Genomic DNA, 24775 nt, shown 5'->3' with positions numbered 1-24775 from the left:
ACTGCTATAACAAACTTTTTCATGCCAAGAGTAAATGTGGTTGTTGAAAGATATAAATTCTGCCAACGTGGCAATGTAATGGCGAATCCACAAAACAATTTGTAGCAGCTTTGAGAGAGCTGATTGTTACCTGTGAGTTTGGGAATTTAACAGATGAAATGCTAAGAGAGAGAGAAACTGCTCCTAGAGCAGGATTTAACCCTTGCAAAGGCTATTACAGTTGCTAGCCAAATTGAAACAGCAGTGGCAGAGGCTACAACTCGCAGTCAGGGAACTGCTGGGAATGTACAGATTGTGAATTCAACACTGTGGCCTAATAATGCACAGTCACAGGCAAAATACAGTGCTAAGGAAAGGGATTCACCTACACTGCAAAACCGTGCAGCAAATACAAATAAAAACCACTGCTTTCAATGTGGTTCAACACAACACACTGCAAATCATGCTACATGTCCTGCAAAAGCTAAACGGTGCCGCAAATGCAAAAAAGTAGGACATTTTGCTAAGATCTGCCGTAGTTCTGCTAAAGATGTTCATGAAGTCACAACTACAAATGTCACAGTATTAAGTGTGGATAAAGCTGGTACATTTATTCCAGACATCCTTATTAACCTGATGCTTGATACAGGTTCAGCTGTTTCTATACTACTGTAGCGCTATAGTAAATTGTGTGTGTGTTTCACCACTATTGAGCTCCACTCCCAATAAATATGCTCCGGATGAGACCTGTAATCTTAGGGAGTGAGCCCTCGCATCGGTGTGGAGGCAGGGTGTAGTGCAACTGTAACTGGATTCAGGGTATACTAATTGGGCGCCAGTGGTTCTTATAACTTAAACAGGAACGTATTTATTGAACATACACAATCCTCAGTGGAGTATACAATAGAGCATGACAGGATTTGGCATCACATTGAATAGGCAATACTCACAGCACCATATGGTCAGTATTAGTCCCCACAGGCAAGAGGACGTGCTCAGCAGCAATAAAGGTACACCCAGCTTTCAGCCTTTCCCCAAGTGGAACCTGAGGGGAATCTATCTACCCTGTTCCTATACACTTAGTCCCTACTTCTGGGCTATTAGTACCCAGGGTCTTAATCCCTCTGGCTCTCCTCATCGGAGCCTTGAGCTGCTCAGCTAAATAACCTGTCTATCTGTCACTCCTAGAGTGACCTATAATGGTGAGTAGCCTATTCTTACTAGACCTGACCTGTCTAGGTTCCACAGAGCTCTACCTGCCTTTTCAGGTCAGAGCTAACACAAAATGGACCCTGAAAGCATGGCTTCAGAGCCTTTTATATCCCAGCACAGTACCATCTGCTGGTCACTGTGAGAAGCAGCAAGAGGCATAGTTTAGAGCAGAAAGAGTTACATGTTGCAGACATCAAACTCCCACAAAACAGTGTGCATACAAAATCATCTACTGCTGACATTGTGAAACATCACCAAGCCAAATGCAAGGCTTATACTGACAGAAAATGTGGTGCCAGAGAAGTACACTTTCAGCATGGATCTTTAGTCAGAATTAAGAAACCAGGAATACTGAAACAAGGATCTAAATTTACTACACCACTTGAAGTGAGACGCCAGTGAGGACCATACACATATGAACTGTCTGATGGATGCATATGGAATGCAAGTCGTCTTGCTCCTGTTAGATATGACTTTGGAGAAACTCCATTTGATCAAGGACATTTTCCTACACCTGATGTCAACTGCAATAGGCCTGAAGAAAGTGAACCTATAAGGCGTACTGAGAGAATCAGAAAACTACCTGCATGGACCAAGGACTTTGTGATGTGAAGAATGTAGGGATGCACCGAATCCACTTTTTTGGATTCGGCAAAACCCCCGAATCCTTCGTGAAAGATTCGGCCGAATACCGAACCGAATCCGAACCCTAATTTGCATATGCAAATTAGGGGCGGGAAGGGAAAAACATTTTTTACTTCCCTGTTCTCTGACAAAAAGTCACGCAATTTCCCTCCCCGCTCCTAATTTGCATATGCAAATTAGGATTTCGATTCGGTTCGGCCGGGTAGAAGGATTCGGCCGAATCCGAATCCTGCTGAAAAAGGCCGAATCCTGGCCGAATCCTGAACCGAATCCTGGATTCGGTGCATCCCTAGAAGAATGTATAATATTGTTTTACAATGTATACTGTTTAATTGTTGCTGTTGTCCAAATGCTTTCCTACTATAGGTGGAATATGCAGTGTTTATAAAAATGGCCTGTAGATTTATACAAATGGCCTGTAGATGTCACTGTGCTCAAGACTTAGTGTGCATACTTTCTATACAGCTTGCGGTGTTAGAGTTGCTTACTGTTGTGCAATGGCTGCATGAGAGCCTGCTAATAAAGCACTGTTATACTCTACTCATCCTCAGCTACCAAAACATAATAACTGCCAAGAATATCCAGCTACAGCCTTTATTGACCTATAGGCACTCCTGAAATGGAATGCTTTCAGCTGTAATAGCTGAAATATACACACACATATATAGTTTTTTTTTTTTCAAACTGGTTATATTAATAAAGCCGTTAAGAATCCATGAGCTCTAAATCACTGTAGTTTCCAAGCGAAGCCACCAGAGAAAAGATAAGTGAGTTCATTTTCTAGAACCCTTTCAGTAAGGCATGGAGAATTCAAATGTACCACAACAAAGAACACAACCTATAAGAAAAAGATAACAACCTATAACTCTTTTATGTAAAGGAAGGAAAGTGTGTTTTTTCTCGCAACATTACAGTAATTGTTTCATACTGGGGGATACTGTAGCTGCTTGAACTATTTAGAGTGACCATGCACATGACTTTTGGACTAAGTGGGATGGATTGTGGAATACAAGGAAACTCCAGGTTTCCCTATCGGAATCTCATTGAAACCCACAAACACCTAGGGGAAGATTTTATTTTAGAATCCAATTGGGAAATTAGACAGAGATTGGCTACTGATCTGACCACTGTAGACTGTTGCCAGAATGTTTATCTTGTGCATTAAAGTTGTGCCACAAATCTGTCACTGACTCAAATGTCCTCCATATAAAAGTTCATTTATGAATCCAGCCAGAACTGAGGTCTCACTAATTGTTGATGTTCATTAAGGTGCCTTCATGCTTCTTGCTCTCTCATATAGGGGCAAATTCAAAGGACGAAGCGTCTAACGCTAGTGTTAATTCACTAGCGTATCGCATTTTCGTTAATTCGCCGATTCACTAACTAAATTCGCTAGTGTTACTTCGCACCCTTACGCCTGGCGAATTTGCGCAATGGACGTAACTACGCAAATTCACTGACGCACGCATTTTTCTGAACGCTACCTTTTATGCTAGACTTCCTTCGCCACCTCAGACCAGGCGAAGTGCAATAGAGTAGATAGGGATTGCTTCCAAAAAAGTTGAAATTTTTTCAAAGTCCCAAAAAACGCTGGCATTTTTTCTTTTTTTATGGGTGATAGGCTGAAAAAGATCGAAATTTTTTTTGGGGCTACCCTCCTTCCCCCCCTACATTTCCTAACTCATGGCACCTTAACTATACAGTGGGCACATGTATAGGGCAAAATAAACATTTTATTTGATGTTTTGAACGTTTCCCAGGCTTTTGTAGTGCTGCTATGTATGCCTCCATTGCAAATTCAATTTGGCTCCGTAAGCCAAATCTTCCTCAATATTCTGTTACTTACATCATATTCTTGATTGGAAAAAGCTCAAGTTCGAAAAACGCAGGCATCTTTTCCTTTTTTCAGAGTGATAGTCTACAAAACTCCTTAAAAATTTTTTTGGGTAACCGGTTTACTCATACATTTTCTAACATATGGAACATTAACTATACAGTGGGCTCATGTGTAGGGCATTATACCAGCTCTAATGTCTTTATTAAGGTTTCCTGGTCATGTTTAATAAACAGTGTAAATGTAATGTATTTGCTGCAACATATAACATAAAGAAGTCCATTCAACTTTAAATTTCCCGCTGTATGCAAATTAAACTGAGCGCAAGACCTCTAGCGAATTTGCACTCGGCAGAAATGAAAGCTAGCGCATCTTTGCTTTGATTTGCTCGCATTGCTGAAGTAACGCTAGCGAAAATTCGACCAGCGTCCGTCGGCCAGGACGAAACTTTGCATCCTAGTAAATTTGCGTTGTTCCAGCGAATTTTCGTCTGGTTAAGTGTTGCGATGGGTGCGAAGCCGTCAATGGCGAATTTTCACCGCTTAGTAAATTTACCCCAAAGGGTTTACAACACAGCAATGAAAGTTTTGTTTTCTTCAAATAAATGCTATCAGGATTTCAAATACAGGTACTGTATGAGACCTGTTATCCAGAAAGCTCAGGGCCTGGGGATCATTTTTGTAATTTGGATCTTCATACCTTAAGTCTACTACAAAATCATGTAAACATTAAATAAACCCAATAGGCTTGTTTTGCCTCCAATAAGGATTAATTATATTTTAGTTTGGATCAAGACAAAGGGAATAATTGTTTAAATTCTTAATTATTTGGATATAATGGAATCTATAGGAGAATGCCTTCCCGTAATTCAGAGCTTTCTAGATAACAGATTACTGGATTAAAGATCCCATACCTGCAGCTATATCCTGCTATGCAAATACATACAGTTATGGAACCTGTTATCCAGAATGCTTGGGACCTGGGGTTTTCTGGATAAAGTTTATTTTCCTAATTTGGATATCAATACCTTTAGTCTACTTAAAAATCTTTTAAACATTAATTAAACCCAATAGGCCGGTTTTGCCTCCAATAAGGATTAATTATATCTTAGTTGGGATCAAGTATAATGTACTGTTTTATTATTAGCGAGAAAAGGGAAATCATTTTGAAAACTCTGAATTATTTGATTTAAATGGAGTCTATTGGAGATTTCTGCAATTCGGAGATTTCTGGATAGTGGGTTTCGGGATCCCATAACGGACCTGTTATAAATGTTAATAAAAACGTCTGCATTTGCACAAATACCATTAGGAGGTACATTTTTTTGTTTTTCTTTTACCAAGACCGTAAAACCATTTCAAGTTTGACATAACAGGAAAAGGAAGTGGGTGTTGGAATGAATGAAACATCTTGTGGTCATTAATCATAAACCAAATCTATAGCTGAGTGTTTTGCAAGTAGTCAGGTATCTTGCACAAACTGAACAAAACAGAGGCAGATAAACATCTAGGTGCCCTTATACATGTATGTGTTGATACTAGGCTGATTTTATTTATGGACTGGTCAATAGAAGCTGAAATAACGGTTGAGGACAATCTAGAAGAATTCTGGCGTCACAGGGTGAGAGAGATGCACTTTAAAGCAGCTAATCATTGATCTACTATGTTGCTACCAAAATTGTAATGACTAAATCCATTTCCGTGCAGAGGGCACAAAAGACTGCAAATTGTCTCAGAATATCACTCTCTACATAATACTTAAATGTAAACCTTTACACATGGAGATTTTGGGGGATTAGTCGCTCGGCGACTAATTGCCTCTTCTTCGGGCGACTAATCTCCCCGAACTGCCTTCCCGCCGGGCTAAAATCTAAGTTGATGGCACTTGGATCGATTTGTTTTCTGAAGTGGCGACTTCAGAAAACAAAACGCTCTGAGTGTCGTCTCGCCGACTATTTTGATTCTAGCTGGCATTTCAGAGAGATTAGTCGCCCGAAGAATAGGCGATTTGTCGCCGGGCGACTAAATGTCCACTGAATCTCCACATGTGTCTCTGCACTTAACCTCCCACATTTTGCAGGCAGCTTCTCTAAGATACTCGTATGTTTCCTTTTGTGTCCGTTGATAAGCAGGTAGGGTTCCCTGTTGGTGATCAGTCTTGAAAATCTTAACCACCCACACATATTATTTGTTATCTAGCAGACAAGCTAAATATTTCCACAACATATTCCATCTTTTTTATCTGTAACATACTGCATCATCATCTTATAGCCTTAAATCTAAAGCAGGCCCTGGCGGAGACAGACATTGCAGAATGCATACGTGGCTTTAGCAAGCTGTAGAGTTAAGTCCATCGCTCAGATGTGGCGTGTGCTCTTCATTTCTCTGAACATGAGATACTGTATCTAGGACGGCACCTGTTGTGTAAGAAAATATGGCCATTAGGAATGTAGCGAACTGTTCTGCTGCGAACTAGTTCGCGCGAACTTCGACCGTTCGCGTCCGCCAAATGTTCGCGAACGTTTGGGAACGTTCGCATTTTGAGTTCGCGTTCGATTCGAATACAAGTCGTTCGACCATTCGAATTCCTTCGACCGCTAAAAATCGAACGATTTCCATTCGTTCGAACGATTGTAAGCATTCGATCGAATGAAAAGCATTCGATCGAATGGCTTCGATCGTTCGATTCGAATGAAAATCCTTCGATCGAATGATTAAAATCCTTCGAACGATTTTAGCGGGTGTTCGAAGTTCGCAAACTGTCCGCGAACGTTCGCATTTTTTGCCGGTGTTCGCGAACGGCGTTCGCGAACACCAAATCGGCAGTTCGCTACATCCCTAATGGCCATCCTATATTGCTATCTTTCTCCCCTATTAGTATTGGCACCAATGATCTTTTTCCCAGCCAGGTGGCAACCCTAGATATATCAGCAGGATTGCACTATACCACTAGTCTTCAGGCTGAGTATCATATCAGTGGAAAGTTTTGTTCTCGTTAAATTTTGATGTCACCATTTGTTGAGCTTTAATAGATTAATGCGCCAACAATCGATCCCTTCTCTGTTTTCTGCTCAGATCTATAGGCTTACTTCATAAAGGGACAGCGTACACCTAAAAATAACCTTTGCTAAAAATTTAACACAATTAGGACACTTATCAGCGCTGGATTTAGTGGCGGTCCTAGTGCCCGCTCGCATACCCCCCTCCGGTGCGAGCGTGCATGCCTACCTGCACCAGGCTCCCAGGGAAGCGGCTGGGCGACATGCCGCCCCTAATATTCTGCCGCTCTAGGTCTGGGCCTTTGTGGCCTTGCCACTAATTCGAGCCTGACACTAGTTTGAAAGTTGGGCTATTTTCATGAACTTTACCCCTCTTCATTTATAAGGTTCAGGGCACACAGGCAGATTCGGGGAAATTAGTCGCCCCGTGACAAATCTCATCTTCTTCAGGGCAACTAATCTCCGCAAACTGCCTCCCCTGCCTTCCCGCCGGCTGAAATGAGAATTGTCGGCGATACGGCACTTGGATCAATTCATTTTCCGAAGTTGCCCGAAGTTTCCTCATGAGGCAATTTCGGGTGACTTCAGAAAACAAATTGCTCCGAGTGCCATCCTGCTGGCGATTTTCATTTTAGCCGACGGGAGGGCAGGGGACGAAGTTTGGGGAGATTAGTCGCCCCAAAGAAGAGGAGATTTGTCACCGGGCGACTAATCACCCCGAATCTACCTGTGTAAATATGTTCCATATCTATCAATCAATAAACAAACCTCTACCATCTCTAATCAGCTGACTTTGAGCAGCTAGTTATCAGAGGCTTTTAGTTTTATCAACTACTTTGAAGTTCAGACAGTAGTGATAATTGGCTTTACTAAGACACTATGGGCAGATTTATCAGCGGTCAAAGTGAAAATTCGAATTTAAAAATTCAAACCTTGAAAATCAAGTTTTTTTTCAGAGAAAAACTTGAATCAATTTAGATTCTAATTCGATTCTAATTCGATTTGAGTTTGCGGGTCGATCCCATTCACCCGAATTTGAAAACTTTTATTATTTTATAGATTTCAATTGGTCGTTAGGGATGTAGCGAACGTCGGAAAAAAAGTTCGCGAACATATTCGCGAACTTGCGTCAAAAATGCAAACGGTTCGCGAACGTCGCGAACCCCATAGACTTCAATGGGAAGGCGAATTTTAAAAGCTAGAAAAGACATTTCTGGCCAGAAAAATGATTTTAAAGTTGTTTAAAGGGTGCAACGACCTGGACAGTGGCATGCCAGAGGGGGATCAAGGGCAAAAATGTATCTGAAAAATACATTGTTGACACAGCGCTGCGTTTTGTGCTGTAAAGGGCAGAAATCACACTACATTTTTAAACTTGTGTAATAAACTGCTTTAAAACGTCCGGCGTCTACATGCCAATCAAGTCGTGTAAAGGTTACAGCCTGTTCACACGCAAAGACGAAACGCGGCGCTTACTGCAACGCAAAAGACGCAAAGAGCTTTAATGAATGATACCGTCAAGTGAGCAAATAATAGTTGTTAATTACTAGTTGAGCTTGTCACCTCCAGGATGTTCGTCCTGTTGGTGGCAATATTTCTGTAGTGGTGTGTTTAGCAGTCACCGTGCTTGTGCGCACGTGCACGGTCAGGCAGAGGTAATTCAATGTACAGTGAAGCGAACCAAAAAACACCGATTCTGCAGTGTGGGCCCAGTTTTGGTCTACTTTATTGATCACCTGCGGTGACCATAAAAGATGCGATTTTGCCACTGTTGCAGAACCCTGAAAAATTAGGCATGTGTACTTTCCTGAAAAATTATGTTTTTTTTGTCGCAGCCACTGAAGCACAGAGGCCAGAAACAATATGCCATATAAATGCTGAAAATATTAATTTTTTTTTGTCGCAGCCACTGCAGCACAGAGGCCAGAAAAAATATGCCATATAAATGCTAACAATATAAAAAAATTTGGTCGCAGCCACTGAAGCACAGAGGCCAGAAAAAATATGCCATATAAATGCAAACAATATAAATTTTTTTTGTCGCAGCCACTGAAGCACAGAGGCCAGAAAAAATATGCCATATAAATGCTAACAATATAAATTTTTTTTGTCGCAGCCACTGAAGCACAGAGGCCAGAAAAAATATGCCATATAAATGCAAACAATATAAATTTTTGTTGTCGCAGCCACTGAAGCACAGAGGCCAGAAAAAATATGCCATATAAATGCTAACAATATAAATTTTTTTTGTCGCAGCCACTGAAGCACAGAGGCCAGAAAAAATATGCCATATAAATGCAAACAATATAAATTTTTTTTGTCACAGCCACTGAAGCACAGAGGCCAGAAAAAATATGCCATATAAATGCAAACAATATAAATTTTTTTTGTCGCAGCCACTGAAGCACAGAGGCCAGAAAAAATATGCCATATAAATGCTGAAAATATTAATTTTTTTTTGTCGCAGCCACTGCAGCACAGAGGCCAGAAACAATATGCCATATAAATGCTGAAAATATTCCTTTTTTTTGTCACAGCCACTGAAGCACAGAGGCCAGAAACAATATGCCATATAAATGCTGAAAATATTCCTTTTTTTTTGTCACAGCCACTGCAGCACAGAGGCCAGAAAAAATATGCCATATAAATGCTGAAAATATTCATTTTTTTTTGTCACAGCCACTGAAGCACAGAGGCCAGAAAAAATATGCCATATAAATGCTGAAAATATTCATTTTTTTTTGTCACAGCCACTGAAGCACAGAGGCCAGAAACAATATGCCATATAAATGCTGAAAATATTCCTTTTTTTTGTCACAGCCACTGAAGCACAGAGGCCAGAAACAATATGCCATATAAATGCTGAAAATATAAATTTTTTTTTGTCGCAGCCACTGCAGCACAGAGGCCAGAAACAATATGCCATATAAATGCTGAAAATATTCCTTTTTTTTTGTCACAGCCACTGAAGCACAGAGGCCAGAAACAATATGCCATATAAATGCTGAAAATATTCCTTTTTTTGTCACAGCCACTGCAGCACAGAGGCCAGAAAAAATATGCCATATAAATGCTGAAAATATTCATTTTTTTTTTGTCACAGCCACTGAAGCACAGAGGCCAGAAAAAATATGCCATATAAATGCTGAAAATATTCATTTTTTTTTGTCGCAGCCACTGAAGCACAGAGGCCAGAAACAATATGCCATATAAATGCTGAAAATATTCCTTTTTTTTTTTGTCACAGCCACTGAAGCACAGAGGCCAGAAAAAATATGCCATATAAATGCTGAAAAAATTCTTTTTTTTTTGTCGCAGCCACTGCAGCACAGAGGCCAGAAACAATATGCCATATAAATGCTGAAAATATTCCTTTTTTTGTCACAGCCACTGAAGCACAGAGGCCAGAAACAATATGCCATATAAATGCTGAAAAAATTCATTTTTTTTGTCACAGCCACTGAAGCACAGAGGCCAGAAAAAATATGCCATATAAATGCTGAAAATATTCATTTTTTTTTGTCACAGCCACTGAAGCACAGAGGCCAGAAACAATATGCCATATAAATGCTGAAAATATTCCTTTTTTTTGTCACAGCCACTGAAGCACAGAGGCCAGAAACAATATGCCATATAAATGCTGAAAATATAAATTTTTTTTTGTCGCAGCCACTGCAGCACAGAGGCCAGAAACAATATGCCATATAAATGCTGAAAATATTCCTTTTTTTTTGTCACAGCCACTGAAGCACAGAGGCCAGAAACAATATGCCATATAAATGCTGAAAATATTCCTTTTTTTTGTCACAGCCACTGCAGCACAGAGGCCAGAAAAAATATGCCATATAAATGCTGAAAATATTCATTTTTTTTTTGTCACAGCCACTGAAGCACAGAGGCCAGAAAAAATATGCCATATAAATGCTGAAAATATTCATTTTTTTTTGTCGCAGCCACTGAAGCACAGAGGCCAGAAACAATATGCCATATAAATGCTGAAAATATTCCTTTTTTTTTTTGTCACAGCCACTGAAGCACAGAGGCCAGAAAAAATATGCCATATAAATGCTGAAAAAATTCATTTTTTTTTGTCGCAGCCACTGCAGCACAGAGGCCAGAAACAATATGCCATATAAATGCTGAAAATATTCCTTTTTTTTGTCACAGCCACTGAAGCACAGAGGCCAGAAACAATATGCCATATAAATGCTGAAAAAATTCATTTTTTTTGTCACAGCCACTGAAGCACAGAGGCCAGAAACAATATGCCATATAAATGCTGAAAATATTCCTTTTTTTTTTGTCACAGCCACTGAAGCACAGAGGCCAGAAAAACTCAGGATTTACCTGGATTCAAATTAAACCAGTAGGGTTTGCACCCTAGTTTGTAACGGTGGTGGAGGGAGGAGAACGCTAAAGGACAGCTGTTTGTGGAGTCATGAGGCGTGCAGAGAAGGACAGCTGCATGGGGAGTCAGAATCAGAAACTCAGAACAAGTCTTCCGGCGTGCAGTAACCCTCCGAGATCCACCCCTCATTCATTTTAATAAAGGTCAGGTAATCCACACTTTTGTGACCTAGGCGAGTTCTCTTCTCAGCTACAATCCCTCCTGCTGCACTGAAGGTCCTTTCTGAGAGGACACTTGCGGCGGGGCAAGACAAGAGGTTCATGGCAAATTGTGACAGCTCTGGCCACAGATCAAGCCTGTGCACCCAGTAGTCCAGGGGTTCATCGCTCCTCAGAGTGTCGATATCTGCAGTTAATGCCAGGTAGTCCGCTACCTGCCGGTCGAGGCGTTCTTTGAGGGTGGATCCAGAAGGGTTCTGCCGCTGCCTTGGACAAAAAAACATTTGCATGTCTGACGTTACAGAGTGGCCAAAGTGCTTTGTCCTTGCAGGTGCGCTCGTGGCAGGATTACTGGCACCTCTGCCCTGGAATGTTGATGAGTTCCTGAAGTGACATCACCCTTAAAAGCATTGTACAACATGTTTTGCAGGCTGGTTTGTAAATGCAGCATCCTTTCAGACTTGTGGTATGTTGGTAACATTTCTGCCACTTTATGCTTGTACCGAGGGTCTAGTAGAGTCGCGACCCAGTACAGGTCCTTCTCCTTAAGCCTCTTGATACGGGGGTCCTTCAACAGGCATGACAGCATGAAAGACCCCATTCTCACAAGGTTGGATGCAGAGGTATCCATCTCCGCTTCCTCGTTATCAAGGACTGCATCATCCACGGTCTCCTCCCCCCAGCCACTTACAAGACCAGGGGTCCCCAAAAGGTCACCACTAGCCCCCTGGGAAGCCTGCTCCTGTTGGTCCTCCTCCTCCACAAAGCCACCTTCCTCATCTGACTCCACTTCTGACACCTCTCCCTGCGTTGCAGCAGGTGCCTGGGTTCGTTCTGGTGATTCCGACCAGAAATCGTGCGCTTCCTGCTCCTCGTCACGCTGGTCTACAGCCTCATCTGTCACTCGTCGCACGGCACGCTCCAGGAAGAAAGCAAAGGGTATTAGGTCGCTGATGGTGCCTTCGGTGCAACTGACCATATTTGTAACCTCTTCAAAAGCGCGCATGAGCCTGCAGGCATCGCGCATAAGCACCCAGTAACGGGGTAAAAAAATCCCCAGCTCTGCAGATCCAGTCCTACCACCCAGTTCAAACAGGTATTCGTTGACGGCTCTTTGTTGTTGCAGCAGACGTTCCAACATGAGGAGCGTTGAATTCCAGCGAGTCTGGCTGTCGCAAATCAAACGCCTGACTGGCATGTTGTACCGCTGCTGAATGTCAGCAAGGCGTGCCATGGCTGTGTAGGACCGTCTGAAATGGGCCGACACCTTCCTGGACTGCCTGAGAAGGTCCTGGAATCCTGGGTACCTTGAGACAAAACGTTGGACTATTAAATTCAGAACATGTGCCATGCAGGGCACATGTGTTAAATTGCCCAGTCTCAGTGCTGCCAACAGATTGCTTCCGTTGTCACACACCACTTTTCCGATCTTCAGTTGGTGTGGGGTCAGCCACCGATCGGCCTGTGACTGCAGAGATGACAGGAGTACAGATCCGGTATGGTTTCTGCTTTCCAGGCACGTCATCCCCAAGACAGCATGACAACGGCGTACCTGGCACGTCGAATAGCCTAGGGGGAGCTGGGGGTGCACAGGTGTGGAGGAGGAGGACCCAGCAGCAGAGGACGAAGAAGAGGAAGAAGACGAGGTAGAGAGCGAAGGAGGAGTAGAGGTGGTGGCAGAACCGCGTGCAATCCGTGGCGGTGACACCAACTCCACTGTTGTTGTTGAGCCACACATTCCCTGCTTCCCAGCCATTACCAAGTTCACCCAGTGGGCAGTGTAGGTGACATACCTGCCCTGACCATGCTTGGAGGACCATGCGTCAGTAGTCATATGGACCTTTGGCCCAACACTAAGTGACAGAGATGCGGTGACTTGGCTCTGCACATGGTGGTACAGGTGTGGTATTCCCTTTTTTGAAAAAAAATTGCGGCTGGGTACCTTCCACTGCGGTGTCCCAATTGCTACAAATTTGCGGAAGGCCTCAGAGTCCACCAGCTGGTATGGTAAAAGCTGGTGGGCTAAGAGTGCGGACAAGCCAGCTGTCAGACGCCGGGCAAGGGGGTGACTCGCAGACATTGGCTTCTTACGCTCAAACATGGCCCTCACAGAAACTTGGCTGGGGGCAGATGACTGGGAATGGGAACTGGTGGTCAAGGTGGAAGGCGGAGTGGAGGGTGGTTCAGACGGGTCAAGGACAGCAGAGGTAGAGCAGTAAGATGCTGGACCAGAAGGAGGGTGGCTTTTAGTTTGCCTGTTGCCTTTGAGGTGTTGCTCCGAAAGTGCTTTGTGCTTGCCGTTCATGTGCCTTCGCATAGAAGTTGTACCTATGTGGCTGTTGGGCTTCCCAAGACTCAGTTTCTGACTGCACTCATTGCAAATTACAACGCTTTTGTCAGAGGCACACACATTAAAAAAATCTCACACTGCTGACCTTTTTGAGGCTGGCAATCTGGCGGTAACAGTAGAAGTCGGCGGCGTTGGCGGCAATGGCGGGTGCGTTGGCCGGCTGACCACAGGTGCCGATACATGTTGTTGCCCTACTGTTCCCTGCGAGCTGTCCTCCCTGCTTCTTCTAAGTCTTATTCTCCTCCTGCCTCTCTGACTCTCCGTCTCTCCATCTGAACTATCCTCCTCTTGCTCTCTTCTACTGGGCACCCACAAAACATCAATCTCCTCATCCTCATTCTCCTCAGATGCATCAATTTCTTCTGACAGCTCACAGAAGGAAGCAGCAGCGGGGACCTCCTCATCACTCATTATGTCCATCTCTGTTGTGTTCTCTGCCAGAATTAAATCTGGTGTAACGTCCTCATCTCCTTCATCTTCTTCTGCCAATAATGGTTGCGCATCACTCAGTTCAAGAAACTCATGTGAAAATAACTCCTCTGACTCCAGTGAAGAAGGGGCGCCGGTGGTGGAGGAAGTGTTACGTGGGGTGGCCATAGCAGTGGAGGATGAGGATGTTGTGGTAAAGTTAGAAACGGTAGAGGATGGGGTGTGCTGTGTAAGCCAGTCAACTACCTCTTCAGCATTTTGGGAGTTCAGGGTCATTGCCTTTTTAAAACTGGGCAATTTCCTAGGGCCACAGGATAGCATAGCAGCACGGCCCCTAGTGCCTCTGCGTGGCGGCCTGCCTTTGCCTGGCATTATTTTTAAAACAACAACAACAACAACTCAGGTGGTGTTTCTGAAGACGGTATTATTATTGATATTTAGACAGAATGTGAACAAGCTCACACAGCTAGATGGGAGTTGTTTGAAAATGAAGAACACACTGGGCAAACAAGGCCTACAAGGTCAACGTATACACTTCTACAGCAGTGGATACGGAATATATTATTGCTGCCTGGAAAAACGTCACTCGGGTGGTGTTTCTAGAGACGGTATTATTATTGATATTTAGACAGAATGTGAGCAAGCTCACACAGTTAGATGGGAGTTGTTTGAAAATGAAGAACACACTGGGCAAACAAGGCCTACAAGGTCAACGTATACACTTCTACAGCAGTGGATACGGAATATATTATTGCTGCCTGGAAAAACGTCACTCGGGTGGTGTTTCTAGAGACGGTATTATTATTGATATTTAGACAGAATGTGAACAAGCTCACACAGCTAGATGGGAGTTGTTTGAAAATGAAGAACACACTGGGCAAACAAGGCCTACAAGGTCAACCTATACACTTCTACAGCAGTGGATACGGAATATATTATTGCTGCCTGGAAAAACGTCACTCGGGTGGTGTTTCTGGAGACGGTATTATTATTGATATTTAGACAGAATGTGAACAAGCTCACACAGCTAGATGGTTGTTGTTTGAAGAACACACTGGGCAAATAATGCCTGCAAGTGCACTACTATTGGTGCACTACTATGAAGAACAGCAACAGCACTGTACACGTTAAAGAACAGTAAGATAAGTAAAAGAAAAAAAAAATATATGTATATTAAAAAAAAATTTCTCGGGTTGCTGCTGCTGAACTACTAGGAGCAGCACAGCAGCACACCAGTCCCACTCCCCAACACAGCTAGACTAATAGCACTGGGCTGTTAAAGTAGCAAAGTAAAACAACAAAAAAGAAAATAAAAGCAGTCCTTACAAGGACTATTGGGTTATTACAGCAGTCAGCAGATGAGATCAGAAGAGATCAGTGCCCACAGCAGGCAGCTACATACAGAGCACTGCAGTAGAAGGTAGATTACTAGCCAGCAAAGCTACCTAACCTAAAATGTCCCTCAAATCCCTGCAGACTTCTGTCCCTCCAATACAGAGCAGTATCAAGTAGATTACTAGCCAGCAAACTTACTATCAACTGTCCCTCAAAGAAATCAGTGAAATCAGTAACAGCTCTCTCCCTACACTAGCTCTTGCAAGCACACACAGGCAGAATGAAAAAACGCTGCAGGGCTTCAGTTTATATATGGAAGGGGAGTGGTCCAGGGGGTGTGGGGGTGGTCCAGGAGGGAGAGCTTCCTGATTGGCTGCCATATATCTGCTGGTCTGGGGTGAGAGGTCAAAAAAAAGCGCCAGGTAAGGCGAACCCAAAATGGCGAACGACGCGCGACGTTCGCGAACAGTCGATGTTCGCGCGAACAGTCCGCAACATCCCTATTGGTCGTATGTTTCAGAATTTTGAGTTCATGGGAGTTTATGGAAGTTTTTACAAACTCCCATGAACTCGAAATTCGACCCTTGATAAATCTGCCCCAAACTGTGTTTTAGCAAAGGAGTATTGTTTATGGCATTGTATTTTGTAGCTGCTGCTACTAGCTCTGGAGTAGAAATTAAATAATTTAATAAAAATCCAGGAGAAAATCCTTTGCTTTCTAATAATCAATTACACATAGTAGAGACAATAGTACAAAAATATATTTATTTATCCTGGGGATAAAATATTAACGAACTGGACGATTTAGCAAACAGGGACATCCAACCTGCAGCCCTCCAGCTACTTGGACTAAAGCTCCCTGCACAGAATGAATGGGATTATAAATCCATAATCAACTGCAGGCTGGACCTCTTTGCTCTATGTATAAAGGCATATCAAGTAAATGAGCATCACTCTGGGAAATAAGAAAATACCACAGTAATACTAAAATTGAGATAAACAGTACATTCCCAATTTTTGCAAAGCATGAAAAGTCCAAGCATTAAAAGAATATATTAGAATGCCCGTATGATACACGCAGGTCTATCTAGGAGACTTTATCAATGTATCCTTCATTCCAAATATAGAATAAAGTAACTTATTGCATACATACAAGAAAACAGTGGTTTGTTCATCTGTGTCAGTCACAGTCACAGTACAGGTATAATATATATTTTGTTACAATAAAATATATTGGGCCAGAATCAATTCAGTAAGAAAAAAATGATCTCGCAATTTAGGGATAAGCAAGTTGGAATGCACCGAATCCAGGATTTGGCTTTTTTCTGCAGGATTTGGCTGAATCCACGTGACTTTTCGTCACACAACAAGCAACTAAAATGATGTTTAGATCTTTAGCCCCTCTTTCCCTTAAATTTGCATATGAAATTTAGGATTTGGTTTGGTGTTTTTTGGCCAAATCTATTGGGAAGGATTCGCCGATTCCTAAAATAGTGGATTAGATGTGATACACCATGAGATAAGATATCCGACTTGAATCGCATCACAAATTATATCTCATGGATATCCGACTTGAATTGCATCACAAATTAAATCTCGTCCATGACTTTTCATGAGATAAATCTTCTCACTGAACTGAATCTGGCCCATTATTTACTATATGCTCCTTTCCTCATTAAAAGTGCTTCTGGGAATTACCTATTAAAAAAAAAGAAGTCAGTGGTCCTCATATACTAATAGATAAATTATATGCACAGTGGATAATGTCAAGCATTTATTAATGCAAAATAATCACATCAAACAACAACAAAAGCATCGTATTAAGTCAAAACATACCACAAATCAGTGTCCTCCCTATGTCAGCATACCTCATGCCAGCCACTCCTTCCTGACACGTTTTGCGCCATTGGGTGCTTCATCAGAGGTTGCTTATAGCTTTATACAATGCTTTTGATGTTGTTTGTTGTGATTATTTTACACTAATAAATGCCTGAAGTGAGCCGCCTTGCTTAACATTTATTTTTTAGTACAGGTATGGGACCTGGGGCTTTCCGGATAACGGATCTTTCTGTAATTTTGATCTTTTTACCTTAAACCTACTAGAAAATCATGAAAACATTAAATAAACCAATAGGCTGGTCCTGCTTCCAATAAGGATTAAATAAATCTTAGTTTGGATCAAGTACAAGCTACTGTTTTGTTATTACAGTGAAAAAGGAAATAATTTTTAAAAAGTTGGATTATTTGGATAAAATGGAGTTTATGGGAGACAGCCTTTCTGTAATTTGGATCCTTCTGGATCAGGGGTTTACGGATAACGGATCCCATACCTGTACTATGCTAAGGGGCTTCTCATGGTGACAGTCAGGTCCGGACTGAGAATTAAAATAGGCCCTGGCATTTCAGGTACATAGAGGCCCACTCAGCCCACACAGAGGCCCAAACAGCCCCCCACCAGCCCACTAAATACTGACTTTCTATAGGACCTTATAGCAGCCCCTCTGGCATTTGCCAGAACCCACAGATTGCCAGTCTGGGCCTGGTGACAGTAAATATCCAAATTGTGTTTCTTCTAGACTAATTTAGGTGTTAATTTGCCCTGGTGCATTAATATCACAGCAACCAATCAGCTTTTCCATTACAAAAGCTACTTGCAGTACACTGTATAAAAATCGATTGTTGGTTGCTATGGGTAAATGATCTGGTGCTTCAGCGACTATGCGAGTAAACATGTCCAGCTAGATGAGTTCATTGTGTGTTAGAATTTTGTGCGTGGCCAAAATCAGGGTCCATCTCCAAAATCTGTATTTTATCCTGCAAATAGTAAAGGGGCTGCTATTTAGGGTCTATGGTTCTATGGTTCTCCAGACATCCACAGAAAGGAGAATTGTTTAGTGGACACAACCGACAGGTTCCCAAAAGGACCTATATGCTTTTGCCTTACTGGGTCCAAAAACTGACAATCATTTAGAACAGGTATGTCAGAATACATATGCTGACATATGATCACTAGGAGACTCATTTCCAGCAATGCTTTGCCTAATAGGGCAACATTTACAATGTGAACCTGCTCTGTCCGAATTAAATTGTTATCACAAATATCTGTCCTGTCGATTTAAGAGTGTAACAATCAAAACATCCATGTGTTATTCACCGAATGGGATCTCACAGGACTTCAACAAGGACTCCCTGAGATAAAATATTCCAATTTTCTCAAAAAGGAAAAGCTATTTACAAAAGGCTTTTGTTTTCCAAGTAGACTTCCCGGGTAGAAGACTGTGCATAGGGTGAATTGTTCATTGAAATGTAACAACCAAACCATGTCTTACATTTGTTTAGTAGCGGCACTTCCAGGTAGCTATGGTGTTCTCTCCTAGTGGTATTGTCTTTTAATGGATTATCTTCTATGGTGCAAAGAAACCAATTTTTTCCCCACATCCTTTGCTCCATCTTACTTAGCATTGCAGCCCCCTGAGTCCTGGAACTGTGACCTTTCCAAAGTGATATATGCTGTTGTCGTCTCCAAGATTGAGCTTTTTCACCAGGTTCTTCTCATACATGAGAGGGTGGTAGGCCCCCAGGGTGCAGGCACGATCTTGATATATCTCATAATAGTGACAGAAATCAGTCTGACGTCTGGATGGCAGGAATTCATAAACATCCACCTGATTACAGAGATTCATCATCAGCAGGATCCCTTGGAGGAATAGGATTAAAAAAAAAAAGTATAAATTTGGATGTATATATTATGCTTTCACAAAGCTGTGTCTTTCAACATTTAACTGGGAAAATTCTGATGCTCATATACTACTAGATGTGTTATCATTCTAAGTAGGCTACAGGTATGTCCTACCCTATAATGTGCAAAGTTAAAGGAGAATTCAACCCTTAACCCTTAAAGGAGAATTCCACCCTTAACCCTTAACCCTACCCTATGTAGACCCCCTCCCGCTTCCCCCATTCTAGCTGTTACCCCGGGGAAATGCCCCTAACTTTTTACTTACCTTACTTACCTTACTTATTCAGGGATCACAGTTCATGGCAGCCATCTTCCGGGTCTTCATGTCTTATTCCAGCGCTTCTGCAATTTACGTCATTTCGGCACAGTTGCAGTTGTCACGAACCGGAAAATTTCTCCAACTGCCCATGTCTCAGATTACCGAAGACCCAGAAGATGGCTGGCGATCCTTGATCGGCACCGAGGGGTAAGTAAAAAGTTAGCAGCTAGGCTGGGTGGGGGTGGAGGGAGGTCTACGTAGGGTAGGGTTTTTTTTTTAGTTAAGGGTTGAATTCTCCTTTAATGACACACAGAATAAACGTGATAACAGTGGGGGGGGGCAATTGAACCTCCTGGGGAGCCCTATTTCTTGATCACCTACAGTGATCCTGTGGGAGCAGGACAAGGTAGGTGCGAAAGTAAATAGTGGAGCAAAAATAGTTGTTGGAGGTAAGAAAAGTAAAATAAATTTAAAGAATAAAAAATGTATCATATCACTTATCAGGCCAGTTATTTGCCTCTCCATCCACTTCTAGATCTCTAAGATTTTATGTTCTCTTTGTCACCATAACCATAATTCTTTGCCCCATATTATGAACGTTTGTTTGAGGGTATGCTCACATGGCCACCATCTGGAAATATACTACTTAACCTCTGATTTTGCACCAAGAAGAGCAGCAGAGCAATAAGAAGCAAAAGTCTGCTGCAGAAACCAAGACTCTAGTTATGTGGGTATATGAGGTATATGAGGAGGCTGTGGGAAGTCTACAGTAGAGCACTGGCTTCACACTTGACCCCAGGTTATCAATAAAGCCATCATAATCCTGAGTGTGTGAAGTTTGTGTAATTGAGAGAAATAGATGGCTAGTGACATCAGCATACTGTACGTCTAGTAAAATAACTAATATTTGGAAAAGGATTAGAAGTACTTGCCAGAAATAGAGGGAAACAGATTATTTATTGGACCATTGATGCCCTTCCCCTATGAATGAAAGTAAGTTGTATTTTGCGTTTTAATTTAATTTAATTTCAAATTTTAAAAATTTTAATTTTAAATTTAATTAAATTTTTGCATTTTAATTTCCTGCAGTATAAACACAGTATTTGTTGCTGTTGTGCCAGTTTCACAAAATCTCTATCTGAGTCAACTACTGATCCGGGGAATGTATCTAACCAGGAACTCTTTATCTATAGAAAATCAGATTATTCCCTTTAAGGGAAGAGACACACGGGCAGAGATATTCATTAGTCGCCAGGAGACAAATCTCCTCTTCTTCAGGCTGACTCAGAGTGCTAAGTTTTCTGAAGTCGCCCGAAGTTTCCTCGTGAGGCAACTTCGGGGCAACTTTGGAAAACGAAGCGCTCTGAGTGCCATCCAGCCATCGATTTTCATTCTACCCGGCAGGAAAGGCAGTTTGGGGAGATTAGTCACCCCGAAGAAGAGGAGATTTGTCGCCGGGTGAATAATCCCCCCAGAATCTGCCCGTGTGTCTCTGCCCTTAGCAATGAAAGTAAAACATACAATCCACTGAATCAGCAGATCTATCTAAAACTTGTAGGTAGAGAAGTTTATTTAATAACTCTTGGATTTAAACTCTGGCTGGTTTCTTGGGAAGATGCTAATAGAAGAATTTCTTAATCCAAATGTGCCATGTTATGTGCATGTAAGTATATAGGCTTGTGTTTGTAGAGCCAAAGGTCTATCAGATATTCTGTTTGGGATGCAATATTCATACAGGACCATATGTGACTCATGTTGCATGTGACTTACCTAAAAAGCCAGATGAAGGAGGGCCCGGATGAATGTCTTCAGGTGAGTTTTGCTGAATTATATCCCACAGCTGCCAGGCAGCCTGTGGGTTTAGGACATAGAACATCTGGTCTGGGTTCTTCCTCCGATACGTACTATATCTTTCAAAGAACATATAGTCTGGGTTCCTGTGCCACTGAGAGCAGAGATAAAGACACAGTGCAATGTTAGTGCCATTAAACACATTAAACAATGAACACCATTCGGATTATTCTCCAAAGTATCTTTTTTTAATTGACGTTAGGCTCTAGATAGAAAAACATTTAGTTAAAGGGGGTGTTCAGCTGCTTCTTCCTTCCTTCCTTCCTTCCTTCCTTCGTTGTTCACCTTTAAATGAACCTTTAGTATGATGTAGAAAATTCTGAGTCAATTTGCTATTGGTTTTTTGGATTTTTTACTATTTGTGGCTATTTAACCTTTTATTCATGAGCTCTCCAGTTTGTAATTTGAGCAATCTGGTTACTAGTGTCCAAATTACCCTAGCAACCATGCACTGATTCTGAAGGGCAGAGACACACGCTCAGATTCGGGAAGATTTAGTTGCCCGGCGATAAATTGCCTATTCTTCAGGGTGACTAATTTCCCCAAACTGCCTCCCGCGGCTGTAACTCGCCGGCAGAATAGCAATTGGAGCGTTTCGTTTTCCGAAGTCGCCTGAAGTTTCCTTGTGAGGCAACTTCGGGGACTTCGGAAAACGAAGTGCACCAATTGCCACCCCCCGGCGATTTACATTCTAGGTGGTGGGAGGCAGTTCAGGGAGATTAGTCGCCCCAAAGAAGCGGAGATTTGTCACTGGGTGACTAATCTCCCTGAGAGTCTATGTCTCTGTCCAAAAGAAATGTAGCGTAAGATGTTTTTTAAGGTGCGTAATTAGTAGTGATGAGTGAATTGTTTCGCCAGGCACTTTGCCATCTGCTCATCTATTTTTGCCAAAACTGCTGCAAAAATCTGCCATGAAAATTTTGACCACAACAAAATTGTCGCAGAGGCAAATAAGTTACGAAAAACACCCATTGACTTTAAAGGTGAAGACACACTAGTAGCAGCTACTTGTCATGGCTACATAATAGACAATAGTGATAATTGGCTTAGAGAAGACACTACGGGGGTTATGTATCAAAATCTGAAATTTTCATATTTTTTAAATAAAAAAAAGTTCGACCAAACTAGAATCCATGATTTGCCCATATTTATCAATAAAAAAACCTAAATAATATCGGATCGGATTTTTGTTCAAAAAACCCAATTTTTTTGAGATTGACGCCCAAAAACCACAGAACCATGGACCCCAAAAAAAAAACACGGACCCAAAAACCGCAGAAAAACCAGCGTCAAATCCCGAAAACATCTTCAAATGGTTAAGGCAACATTTGCCATTGACTTTTACATGAATTTGGCAGGTTTTAGATGGAGTATTTTCGGATCCCGACTTGGAACAGATTCGGGCTTAATATATCGATGTGACGAAAAAAAATCGTGACTTAATAAATAACCCTCTATGTATGTTTTATCAGAGGTATTGTCTATGGCAAGGGTTTTTTTTGGCTTTTTGTAGCCACAACAATTGATGGGCGAATTTGTCCGTTTCACTTGGCAAAAAATTTTTCAAATTCCCTGCGAAATTCGCTAAATTGCGAAAAATTCACAAAATGTGAATTTTGACGCCTGCGTCAATTATGACACCCGCGTCAGTTCTGATGATCATTTCAATTTTGAATAATGTTGATGCGCAATGGTTTTGTCACAAGCAACTTTTCTGATGCATGTCCAAAATTTCTTGACAACAGTGAATTTTCGCGCCAGTTTCGTGAATTTATTCGCCAGCAGCAAAACACAGAAATTTGCCACGAATTAGCGCCTGACGAATTTATTCACCCATCACGAGCCATAACAAGAAGCTGGTGCTAGCAGCTGCGCTTGCCTTTACCCTGATGCATTTCGACAAACAAGTCGTCGAAAAAAAAAGTCGCCACAAGGAAAATGCCCATTGACTTTAATGCATATGGAGTGAGAAAAAATTGTTGTTGCACTTAAAAAAAATGTTGACACCCATTGACTAATGTGTGATTTAATCTAAATAAAAGTAATATGAAATTCTACATAATTTTACCTGATCTAAATCTGCTTGGTATTGTGATGGGTCCCACATAAGTAAGGTGCCTTCCTTATACAGAGGATCTTCAAAGAATTTAAGCTCAGGACGGGAAACAAGCTGCACACAATCAGAAAAATACTTTAATAAAAGCAGGGTTAAATTGTGCCTACAAGATTTAAGAATTTGAGTAGCTCCAAGATAGGCAACCTTTGGAGCCTTAATGTTTGCTGGCATAGGCTTGAGAAATTATAGGTGCACTGTAGCAAAAGTTCCCTACCTTTTCTGCATAGAGAGCTAATTAAGGGGAAAAGGTGAAACTATATAGCCTGGGCACAGGCTGAGACAATGCTGGTCCAAGAGATACTTGAACCCCCAACTTCTCCACACCCACTCACTATTTCTCAAACTTAAAGGAGAAGGAAAGCTCCAAGACAGTATATTGCCAACAGATTAGCCACAATCGTGCAAGCTAGAACGCTATATTTATTCTGCAGAATGCTTTACCATACTTGAGTAAACAACTCTAGATACTGTCTCTGTTTGTTTAGGATAGAAGCTGCCATTTTAGGTTGGTGTGACATCACTTCCTGCCTGAGTCTCTCACTACTCACTTACAGCTCTGAGCTCAGATTACAGCAGGGATGGGAGGAGGGAGGGAGAGAGGAGCAAACTGAGCATGCTCAAACCCTGCCCTGGAGGTTATGCTGAAAACAAGAAGTCTGATACAGAAGCCCATGTGTATACAATAGAAGGAAAGAAATGCTGTGTTTCTTTTGACAGAGGACTCGGAGCAGCATTACTCTGAGGGTTTACTGGTGTATTTATATAGACCTTTCTGATAAAGCTTACTTAGTTTTAACCTTTCCTTCTCCTTTAAAGTAAGACTGGGGAGGGTGAGAGCTGGGGAGGGTGAGAGCATAGTGTATTATACAGTCATTTGTTTTTTGTAGTTGACCCTCCCTAATTCTGCACCTGGGCTGAGGGCAGTAAAAATAGATAGTCCTCTATCTTCAAACTGGCTGAGAAGGAAATCACTAGTGTAGCAAAAAAAATCCATGTTTCTAACCCTGGATAAAATGAGGTTATCACATTGGCCCATGTCAGAAATACTTGCAACAGTACTTTAGTCTTACACTAAAAAAAGATGGGATTTTCATAGCAGAACAAGTTTTTCTGCTCTTACCTGTGAATTCAGCAAACGGAATGTAGTTTTTGTTCCGACATCATCTTGATGACCTCGAGTTGGAGCAGCATTAAACCTCAAAACCGCATCATGGGCATCTACGTATGGGAAGAAAACGCAGTGAACAAGAAAAAATACCAATCTGATAAAGCAAACGGAAGATATACTGATATATTATTGCTTATCTGTATGAAATCATGCATGCCTCCCCGCAGTCTATAACTGAATGTAAACAGCTTTACTCACACGGTACCTTTATAAGAAACAGGGATATTTTACTACTTACTACAACTGGTAGGAATGCTTTTATTTGTTCCAGTTCAGTTGGTGGCCCAGTACAAT

The 24775-nt window shown here is 41.8% G+C and overlaps 1 protein-coding gene across 2 annotated transcripts in view; it reads right to left on the bottom strand.

Moving 5' to 3' along the window:
• Window positions 1-17571: 17571 nt before the first annotated feature.
• The window catches only part of st6gal1.S (ST6 beta-galactosamide alpha-2,6-sialyltranferase 1 S homeolog), a 33911-nt gene continuing 26707 nt past the window's right edge, over window positions 17572-24775 (bottom strand). For both annotated transcript variants that reach the window (XM_041564992.1, XM_018265857.2), the window contains 4 exons: window positions 24434-24531; window positions 23266-23367; window positions 21117-21291; window positions 17572-19045 (listed from right to left, as the gene is read on the bottom strand). In XM_041564992.1, coding sequence (XP_041420926.1) covers window positions 18804-19045; window positions 21117-21291; window positions 23266-23367; window positions 24434-24531 — 617 coding nt within the window. In that variant the 3' untranslated portion in view covers window positions 17572-18803. The remainder of the gene's footprint in view (window positions 19046-21116; window positions 21292-23265; window positions 23368-24433; window positions 24532-24775) is intronic.

The sequence above is a fragment of the Xenopus laevis genome, chromosome 5S (assembly GCF_017654675.1).
Source record: "Xenopus laevis strain J_2021 chromosome 5S, Xenopus_laevis_v10.1, whole genome shotgun sequence".
In the NCBI taxonomy this organism is placed as follows: Eukaryota; Metazoa; Chordata; class Amphibia; order Anura; family Pipidae; genus Xenopus; species Xenopus laevis.
This window is presented reverse-complemented; position numbering and strand designations above follow the sequence as displayed.